General features: G+C 44.4%; 1 protein-coding gene across 1 annotated transcript in view; it reads right to left on the bottom strand.

Annotated features, from left to right (window-relative positions):
* Positions 1-333: 333 nt before the first annotated feature.
* Positions 334-11,038, bottom strand: part of DTHD1 (death domain containing 1) — a 65,888-nt gene continuing 55,183 nt past the window's right edge. Inside the window, exons 9-10 of the mRNA XM_076001158.1 lie at positions 5,666-5,723; positions 334-1,754 (exon numbers count right to left, since the gene is read on the bottom strand). Coding sequence (XP_075857273.1) covers positions 1,426-1,754; positions 5,666-5,723 — 387 coding nt within the window. The 3' untranslated portion in view covers positions 334-1,425. The remainder of the gene's footprint in view (positions 1,755-5,665; positions 5,724-11,038) is intronic.

The following is an 11,038-nucleotide window of genomic DNA, read 5'->3' as shown; positions in this document are numbered from 1 at the left end:
GACGATCAATTCTTCTTTATATACATTTATATTGTTTTACTGTTACAATAATATGTGCATTTTTTAAATTCCGGGGGAAACGCGTGTCAGTGTGAGCGAGGAGGGCTGCGTAGGGGCGTGCGAGGGCGTCCTGTGCGCATGCGTGCGAGAGCCTAGCGGGGGAGGGGTGTGGGAGACGCGGTGTCTGGGAGAGTGTGTGTGGGTGTCGGGTCCGGGGCGAGGAGGGGGCGATAGTGAGCAGCGTGTGCCCGGCGTGTGGAGCGGGGGCGTGGGAGACGGCGTGTTTGTGAGCGTGTGCGGGAGCGTGTGGTGGCTGTGAGACCACGTGACGGTGCGTGTGCACGAGCGCGGTTAGTGTGCGGGCGAGTGTGTTCGTGTGCGGTGGCTGTGAGACCACGTGACGGTGCGTGTGCACGAGCGCGGTTAGTGTGCGGGCGAGTGTGTTCGTGTGCGGTGGCTGTGAGACCACGTGACGGTGCGTGTGCAATTACTTGCACAATTACAAGTAATTGCCTTGACAGTTTTGCAAATGTCCCATTTATATCAAACTGCTTCAGGTTTTCTAAAAACTCAAAGCTTAAACAAGACATTAATAGGGATTATCAGTGGATAGAGGGGTTTTGGTAAGTTTTTTTTCCCTTTAGTTTTGTATTTTTTCACAGGTTTTTAAATTTGTTTTTAATGATGAACATGTAGGGCTTATGTAATAAGGTTTCTGTTAACTGATTTTAAAGCAGGTTGTTTTCCTAAGTAGGTGAAATAGGCCCTGAATTCTTTCACCAATAACTTCATTTTCTCTGCACTACCTCATTTCATTAAAAATATGAAAGTTTCCTTATTCCAAGTTACATTTTAATAAAAGAAAAGCTTGTGGCAGCAAATGACTGAAGTGATATTCTATTTTTAATTTATTTCAAGACTTTCTGTTTTCTTAAAGTGACTTGCTATCACCAGCATGAGGTCTCCCATGTATTGATGCATTCTGTATTGTTACCCGTGGGCTCCATGGTATCTATGAAACTTGAGTTGCTTGCTTGGGGGCATGGATACTGGTTTAATTTTATGTAGATAACAATAAAAAAAGTGATTCTGCATATCATATTTTTCTTTGCACTTAGAAAGCAACCTCAACTATTAAAACGTAAACAGGGCAAACTCTGTTGCAAATTCTATCAGGTCTACCTGAACTCAAAACAGTCATGGTTGCAGAAAATACAGCCTTCAACCATGAAACACCCAGGAATGCCTTTTGCTGTTTGATCAGTGCTTTTCCATTTGTTTCAATTGATTTCTCAATAGCATATCTGTTAAATAGACTCACTTCACACAATGTTACTTGGAAACTTCTAGGAAAATATTGACAGAAACAATCTCAAAAACCCACCATGTGCCTTTTTCTAGAGCAACAGGAAGAGCGACCGTCTTCTACTCAGCAGCCGTATCAAACCACTGTTGTGGTTCAATGAACACTTTATTTTCCCACTTGAATTTAAGAGCTTCTGCAAGATCACTCCTGCCAATCTTGCGTAGATGACGAGCCAGGAGGCGCAGTTTGTCAGTGGAAGTTGGGAGCGATTTTTTCCAGAAGCAAAGAAGTTCGTGGATCTGTTCCGTGAGATTGTCAGGGCTCTTGAGTGTGATGAGCTGAACGGTGCTGCGGCGCAGAGGGAGGGAGGAGGAAAGAGACTCCGCTTGTCCTTGTTCTTCGGAGAGCTCCTCAGCCAGCCAGTGGAACAAGTTATCCCAAAGGGCTTCTGTCCGGCACACGGGGGAACACTCAGCATTAGCACCCTTTCTTGGGGGGTGACCTAGTCTAAGCTTTCACACCTGTTTACAGGAAATCCACCAGCTCTTTGCTTTGGCCTCTGAGCAGAAAAGATCTAGAACCGCCCAAAAGGACAGTTGCAAGACTTTGATCCCTGCCATTGCTGGGATTCCAGCTGTTGCAGAGGGTTAAAAATGCTTCTGAAATTTTAATATATTTGAGAATCAGAAGGGCATGTTAAAAGGGCTTTTAGGCTTTGCCCTATATAATTTCACTGATTAGAGTAGGAGCAAAACAGCATTTTTAACAAATTCCCAGAGGATGCTGGTGCTGAGGTCCCCAACCGTACTTTGAGTAGCACTGTGATTTTAGAGGATAAAGATATTTCTCTTTATCAGTACTAATCTGATGCATCAATTATAACAGCAGCTACTCAGTCCTCACACTCATCTGGAGCTGTACACACACTCAAACACACGCCAAGACCCACCACCCGAAGAGCAGTTACGTGCAAGATCGTTTACACCAACATTTCAATTAGGACTCTGGACTATTCAGATGTGCAGACAGCTCCTCGAAGTATGTCCTGTCTACTGAGTGTAGCCTTTCCCTTACTCTGTGACTCCCAGAAACCTCCTATTGTTATGGTTGTTACTGTTTTTGTTGTGTAATTTAGACGTATTATTCTGAGTGACACTCTTGTGCCCTGTGATCTCTCCCCTTCCATGTTCCAGCTCTTTCCTGCATCACAGCCACCTTCGTCCCCTCTCATGCTCACCCCTGCACCAGTTGCCCTGGGCTGGTGTGAACAAAGAATTATGTCCGGCCTCTGTCACTCAACTTTGCCCTTCTACCTCCCCACTCCCATAAATTGCACCCTGATTTTATAAAAACACTTTTCTGTGAAAGCTACTCAGGAAAGGGGCCAAGATATCCTTGTTCTCCACTGTCACTTTCAAACCAGTGTTCTGCTGTCACCATGCAATCCATTCATCTTGACGCCCGTGCTACCGGGGTAGGCTTTTCTGTCCCCACCCACAGCGTCAGCAACCATCCCAGGCAGCTTCATCAGCAACCCAGTTGGCAATCACGCACACCTCTGACCTCTGATCACATGGTTCCTTAAGCCTGTAATGCCAGGGACCTGTCTCGTGACTCTAGACAAGAAACTGTCGTGGCCAATCCTCATGTTTCATCATCAGCCAGAATTATTCCACCTCCATGGCCTCAGTTTCTCAATTTTACTGCTGACCTCTAGCTCCTAAACTTCCACAGCTTCTATTCCTTTGCATCGTAATCATTCACTGCCCCCTGCAGGGTCTCCTAGTCCAATGTACCCGCACTGCTCCCAACATCAGCTATGTACACCAGTGATGGTCTCGAATCCACCCCAAAATACGTTCTCCTCTTTAGTTTTCATTGTTCTCAGTTTGTCAACCTGAATTACTTGGGCTGCCTGAGACGATGAAAGTATGTTGAATGTGATCAACAAACAGTATGCTATTTTATACCATTGAAGCCCTTATTAGCTTGAAAATCCATTAAAATTCTTTTTTCTAAACTCAATTTAACGTTTTCCATAGCAATCACCCAAATCTTTTCTATTATCCTTAAGCCTCAATCTCACTCTCATTCTGTTTCACTCAGCCAATGTCTACTTCTCCCACTTTACCCAAAGCCACGAGACCTGAGTTCTCCTAACCTTATTTTCATTTCTAATTACTTTCTTACAGAATCTCACTCCTCCTTGTTTGTGGGATTCTAGCCCCCACAGTGTTTTTCATCACGTGTTTTCCTTCACACCCGTCCCTGAATCTCCTTCTCCCCGCAGGCTCCTTCCGTGTGTCGCAGGCACTCAGGAGCCTCCCTTCCTCGCCGGGGCTACTGTGTCAAGCTATCTCTTTCCTTTCCTTTTACCAAAAATCTTTTCATGCCTGATGATGACTTGAGTCCTCAAGTTCCTCACTATCAACTCACTACTTAAATATTTGCTTTAGGGTTCTATGCCCTCCTTCAATAATTCTCTCTATTGAAGCCTTTCTTTCAAATCTTCCTAGAGGCTTCCTAATTATTACTTACAGCAACTGATTCTTAGCCTGCATCTTCTCTGAATCCCATGAAGCATGTTATTCCTTTCATTGTATTCTGCAGCCTTTCCTGGTTTTCCTCTTCCTGCTCTTGCCCTTAGCTGGCTCTCTTCCCTCAGATACTGCTTCATTACTGCATTATGTCTCAGGCCACTTCTATTTCTGTCCCCTCCCCTCAGTGAATTCATTAACTCTTACTGATTTAACCATTACTGTTAACTGTGCGAAATATCCCAGATCCACTCACTCTATCTTCATCTTTGGCTTCGTTCTTAAACCCTGATATAGCATTTGCAATATTCATATCCTAATTATCTTTACCAGTGTATATGACAGCCAATACAAATGCCATATTTCTAAAATCAAAATCATCAATGTTTGCCTTTCCCTCTTTCCACCTGATCTCTCTTCACTCTATTCACTTTCTTAGTTAATATGACTACTCAGCATGAGTAAGCTAAAACATTTGATATTATTCTTATTTCTCAAAACCTATTTCTTATCCCCTGCACCAGGTCCTAATAGTCCTAGCTCCAAACATCTCACATATTTCCCCTACTTCTCAGCCTTACCCATGTTCTTCCTGCCTGTTTCCTGGAGTATTGCAGGAAGCAGGGTTTTAGCCTGTATCCCTACTATCCATTTTGACTCACTTTGCTCTTCCACACAACTAACAGAAAGAAGTTTTGAAAGCCTAATCTGATCTCGTCAGTCCCATTAATAAATCTCTTGTGAGGTCTTCCTATTGTCTAGATTTCTCAAGTTGGCATTTAAAACTTTTCATAGTTTTATCCCACTCAGTGCTCAACCTCGTCTACCACCATCCTTCCTACAGCAGGTCCTACGCCACTGGTCACATGGGAGGAGCCCTGGGGACCAGCAGCTCCAGCCTGTGCAGCAGCCTGGGACTTCCCGGCACACACGAGAAGGGTCCGTATACTCTTGTGCTCTCTGGACTGTGCTTTTATCTGAACATCAAATCCTTCAAAAGTTAATCGTACTAAATGTACTGAGCTTTCATCAACTACTATTGTTGTTTTCTGTATCATCTGCTTGTTTAAAAAAAAACAAAAACACTTTTATTATCCCTGAGAGGGTGTATAATGCTAGAATTTATTCCCACCCTACTCCTAATGGAGTCCAGTAAAGCCCGTGTGGTGTCTGCACACACCCATAAGGGTAGCTCCCCACTGGAATTCCATACCATCCCTAGTGGGCCAGACGCACTCACTGATGTCTTTTGAAGACTAGTAGGTTATCATATTAATGGCTATTAACTTGCAAATGAAATGTTTCAAAGGCTAAAACAAAATAAAAGTATCAAATTCTACGCTGAACCTGAAATCTGCATTCTTGTTATCTTACTGAATTATGATTAATTACAACCAAATATTAAATGAGTTTTGTGGTATCATACCAATATATACTTCTACTTCAAATCTATTGACCTCAAATGTTGATTTGAAGTGACAGCACTTAAAGATTTACAATTTAACAATCAACATTTCAGAATAAACTGCAGTCATCCATCTACCAAACTAAGCAATTACTAGTTGTGTGAACAAAATAATACTTCATCAGCCTCATATTTCTTATAGAGTTCAATATACCTCTAACATGCATATTTGAGAATGCTATTTTTGTTTATATGTGCATGACTCCCCAAGGAAAATCCATTTAATAGGCTGATAAAATTAATGATTATTTAATTGGAAAGTTACTTCCATTTCTTTTTATAAAAGAATTCACACATATATATAACATAAGAGAGAGAAAACAGCACTATAATGATGACAAAGTAAATATTCCTTACCTAGAGGATCTGTAGAAATTCTTTTGGTACTCTGTGGACGGTTGATTAATTTTTTATGCTATTGGAGAAAAGGTACACAGAATAAGCAGAAGAAATCATTAATTTGTGAACAAGCTACAACAAAAATCCATCTTGACCTCACTCCTATTTAGAAGAAGTCCTGAATTGCATACCTTGCAGAATTAGATCTTGCATTTTTACATGCATGCTCAGCAATGCTTTCCTAAGATAAGGCAAAATGTATTAACCCAACTCTTTCAGCAAAGTTAAATTTGAGAATACACATTTAAATATTATTATATCACTCATATTAACTCTGAATGAATATTTTCCAACTAAAATTTAAAGTTATTAAAGCCAACTAATGTAGAGCAAGCCATCTGTATGCTGCAAACACAGTATTTTGTAAAATCCCTGTGGAGTAGCCCTCTTGTCTCAACACTCAGCACAGGGCCTGGCACCTAATAGAAACTAAAAACAACCAAGTCATTGAGCAGCTATTATTCTAAAACCAATATTTTATCAAGAAGTAATTATATATATATATATATATATATACATATGCATACACATATATATATAAATCATTATTTTTCTACACTGTCTGCAGAACAATTTACTCTCAGTTAATATGGGATAGTGGAAACAGCAAAGGAGATAAAGAAAAAACTGGGTTCAGATCCCTGTTAAGTGGTTGACTAGCAGTGTACTTTGGAGAATTTATTTAACTCTTCTGTCTCAGCTTTGAAATGTGTTTATTAAAGACTATATCACAAAAACTTGGGCACAAAGTTCAAAGCAGCTTTATTTGTAATATCCAAAAACTGGAAACAACTAAAATGCTCTTCAACAGGTGAATGGTTAAACGAACTGTGGTACATCCACACTATGGGACACTACTTAGTAATAAAAAAATAAAAAAAAAAAGCAAATCACTGATACATGCAACATGCAACAACGTGCAAGGGCATCATGCTGAGTGAAAAATGCTAGTCTCTAAAGGTTACATATTCTGATTCCATTAGATCACATTCTTGAAATCACAGTTATAAAGATGCAGAGCAGATTAGCTATTGCCAGTAGTTAGGATGGGGTTTGGAGGCAGCAATAACGAGGCAGCACAAAAGAGATCTTTGTGGTAATGGAACAGTTCCGTATTTTGAATGCTGCGGTGGTTACACAAATCTACACATGTGATAAACTGACATGGAATTATATATATATAGTGTGTCAATGTCAACTTCCTGGTCTTGATATTATATGATAGTTATCTAAAATGTAACCACTGAGGAAATCTGGGTGAAGAATACATGAAACCTCTCTTTAGTATATTTTCAGCTTCCTGTGAATCTATAATTACTATGCTCAAAATATTTTTTTAAAAGCCTACTTCACAGCAATGATACAAAGAAGATGTGAAATGCTGTGTGTTAATGGCTAGCACACTGGCTCCCAGTGAGCACCCAGCGTACGTCAGCTGAATCTGCTATCGCATTTTGTAGGCATCCTCAGCGTAGGCATTACATAAACATGGAAGCATGTAAAACTTCCGTGTAAAAGTTTTAATGTGAAGGAATTATCATAAGAAACACAGTGCAAGTATATTATAATGTAACACTGAAAAAAAGCTTTATGATTTCTGAGGCATCAACTATGTGCTTGAATCCCTCAAAAAATTTCAGATGAAATACCAATTTAAATAGTGCAACAGATTCTATTGCTCCCATCACAGGGCACATGGCCTGGATCAAGCCTGGGACAAAAGGTTTTTATCTTTGTATCAGTAGTTTCCCCCCCTCAGTCACTCTTCATTCACAGATGTCTCATAGCATTTTGATGCACTGAGGGTGGTTCTAGTGTTGATACATATTTTTGCACACACTTGAAAATTCAATCGCGTGCTTCATCTGACACACAACCATAGAAGCAGTGGACTGAGGCAGCAGAGGCCGTCTCAGACTCCAAGCACTGCGTCATGGCCTCTTCATCAGGGATTTTCAATGCTGACTTCTCTTTTCTTTCGTCTTTCATTATTTCCCTTCTCTTCTATTCCTTTTTTTTTTTTTTTTTTTTTGCATATTTTTTCTGTGCACTATTTTTGCCTTGCACACTAGCTTTTGAACCTCACTGGTGCTCAGCGTCAGGCCCAAGCCAAACTGAGGCCTCCACTTGTCCTTGTGCAGTCTCCCTCCGCAGGCCCCCAGCGTCCCGGGCGGCTCCCTGGATGCCCTCCTCTGCAGAACCAGCTTTAATCTCTCTCCAGTTCCCTCTCTTGCCCTCTTCCAGTCAAAGGGTGCCCTTCGGTTACATCTTTTCAGGTTCTATTTGTTAAAGGAAGTTTTCTTATTCTTTCAAGTAATCTGTGTTTTTATGTTAATATTGTAGATTAATATTTTAATTTACCAAATACAGTTTCTTAAGTGCCACTTCCAACATGTCACTGTTTGGGAAGATTGTTGGGAAAAATCTAAATGTGGCTCTCAAGCTCTCCATGAACTATTTCCCTGCTAAACAATCTGCTTTGTAAAAGGGTGTGGTGGAGCAAATGCAGCAGTTTTTCCCTCATTATAAACCTCTCAAGGGCCTCACTATAAAACTATAAATGATTGAGATATGGACAAATGTGTCATGTTTATGCTGCTAACCACAATGCAGACCTCATCTACTTGAAGTGGTTAAAAAAAAACTTGAAACCAAAGATAGCCACCTACACCGGACACAGGTGCGACCGTGGAGTTTCACAGCCACTGTCGCTAGGACTCCTTCAATTACTGACTGTTCTTTCCATGCTGCCTAAATACAACCCTGTTATTGAGTTCTGGCAACTAAGTAAACCACTTTTAGTTGAACTCATGTGCGACAGTTTGATCTTTGATGTGCAACCCAACACACTGGAGTTGGGCACATGCATTCTATTACCCAGCACTGTCCTCCACAGCACCGGCAAACTTCCCCTCCTTGGATTTTCCATTGCTCCAGAATCCAGTCACGGTTAGTCTTGGCTTTACTTGTTAGACTAATGTCTTTGAGGCCAAGAAGATGTATCTTCCTCCTATACATGTTCTTCACCATGGTCGACATGGTGGTGTTCATGTAGAACAGTAAAACGTATTTAATTTGTGTGACAATATCTTCTCTTGACTTAAATAATATGCCCCTTCAAATCCTGCCATATTTGCAAGGCACTGATCAAATTCCACCTCTTTTATCAACTATACTAGTCCTTAGTTTCTTATTTGGGAATCTATGCACTATCACACAACTATTATTATCACAATATAATACAACTGTTATTATCTGACAAATTGATATTTATGTTATTAACGTTATTCATATATGCTTGTTTTTCTTCCCCAGTTAGGCTTTCAGTTATCTTATTATGTCCTTTTCTGATTCTTCTTTTATGTTAGTATTTATATTTGCCACATAGTAATGATATCATACCCTTAATAAATACTTAATACTCAGGGAGGTCTCCCACAGACAGTCACAAGGATTGTCATCATCATTCATTTTAAAGTCGACAGTTTTAGCTGTGCACCAAATCTGCTCAGTAATGCTTTTAGGTATGATTAAATTTCTTTCACCATTCCCTACAGAAGGTGTTTCAAATCTTTACCACCTTTGCAAAACCGCTACCTTATCCCCCTTGCCACCGCTCAGCAGGGAGTTTTATCTTCTACTTATTAAGTAAATAAAGCAATAGTTCTTGAAGAAAAAGTTCTTGAGAAAAAAGCAAAAAAGAAAGCTCACACTTTGATTCAGTTGATCTCAGAAAAGGCCACATTTGTGATAAGCAAACTGAATGATTCTGGAACTGAGGTAGGGTTGCTGCACACACAAAAACCCTGTCTAATATGACGTGGGTGGCACCTCTATAGATCCCAGTGAATGCATGGAAAAATGTTAAGAAATCTTTATCCAATAAGCGATAAAGATTCCAAGTGTGATGTTAGGACAAAAATAAAATTCTGAATGCTTCTTACTACCTTAATACTACCAGAATATAGAAATAATAATATTAATTTCTATTAAATAATTTCATAAATTACGAGACAAATTTCATAAATTCTGGCGAAAGTCCTCTTCACGTACTCCTGGCAGTTCCGTGAGCGGTGCTCTCTGGAAGCCACCCTGCCCCCAGGAGTCACAGCGCTCACTGGACCACACGACCCTCCGCACGGCTCCCGAGGGCACGGCAGTCCCTCTCCCGCACCATGCCCACCGCCGTGGGTACGGCCGTGACAGTGTCTGCCCTTCCGCAACGCTGCTACCTGCCGCCGCACAGCCCCACTGTGTCGTCCGTGATTGCCCAAGTCCCATGCTGCCACTGCCCTGCCCCTGTCCTGCCCAGCCCCTGCCCTGCCCCTGCCCCTGTCCTGCCCCTGCCCTGCCCAGCCCCTGCCCTGCCCCTGCCCTGCCCCTGCCCCTGCCCTGCCCCTGCCCTGCTCCTGCCCCTGCCTTGCTCCTGCCCCTGCCCTGCCCCTGCCCCTGCCCTGCCCCTGCCCTGCCCCTGCCCCTGCCCCTGCTCCTGCTCTGCTCCTGCCTCTGCCCTGCCCTTACCCCTGCCCCTGTCCTGCCCCTGCCCCTGTCCTGCCCCTGCCCTGCTCCTGCCCCTGCCCTGCCCCTGCCCTGCCCCTGCCCTGCCCCTGCCCCTGCCCCTGCTCCTGCTCTGCTCCTGCCTCTGCCCTGCCCTTGCCCCTGCCCCTGTCCTGCCCCTGCCCTGCTCCTGCCCCTGCCCTGCCCCTGCCCCTGCCCTGCCCTTGCCCCTGCCCCTGTCCTGCCCCTGCCCCTGTCCTGCCCCTGCCCTGCTCCTGCCCCTGCCCTGCCTCTGCCCCTGCCCTGCCCCTGCCCCTGCCCTGCCCCTGCCCCTGCCCCTGCCCTGCCCTGCCCTGCCCCTGCCCCTGCCCCTGCTCCTGCTCTGCTCCTGCCTCTGCCCTGCCCTTGCCCCTGCCCCTGTCCTGCCCCTGCCCTGCTCCTGCCCCTGCCCTGCCCCTGCCCTGCCCCTGCCCCTGCCCTGCCCCTGCCCCTGCCCCTGCCCTGCCCTGCCCCTGCCCCTGCTCCTGGCCCTGCTCCTGCTCTGCTCCTGTCTCTGCCCTGCCCCTGCCCTGCCCTGCCCCTGCCCTGCCCTGCCCTGCCCCTGCCCCTGTCCTTGCCCCTGCCCCTGCCCCTGTCCCTGCCCTGCCCTGCCCTGCCCCTGCCCTGCCCCTGCCCCTGCCCCTGCCCTGCCCTGCCCCTGCCCCTGCCCCTGCCCCTGTCCTGCCCTGCTCTGCCCCTGCCCCTGCCCCTGCCCTGCCCCTGCCCCTGTCCCTGCCCTGCCCCTGCCCCTGCCCTGCCCCTGCCCTGCCCCTGTCCCTGCCCTGCCCCTGCCCC

The sequence above is a fragment of the Microcebus murinus genome, chromosome 3, assembly GCF_040939455.1.
Source record: "Microcebus murinus isolate Inina chromosome 3, M.murinus_Inina_mat1.0, whole genome shotgun sequence".
Taxonomy (NCBI): Eukaryota; Metazoa; Chordata; class Mammalia; order Primates; family Cheirogaleidae; genus Microcebus; species Microcebus murinus.
Note: the sequence above shows the minus strand (reverse complement) of the source record. Positions and strands in the feature narration are given on the sequence as shown.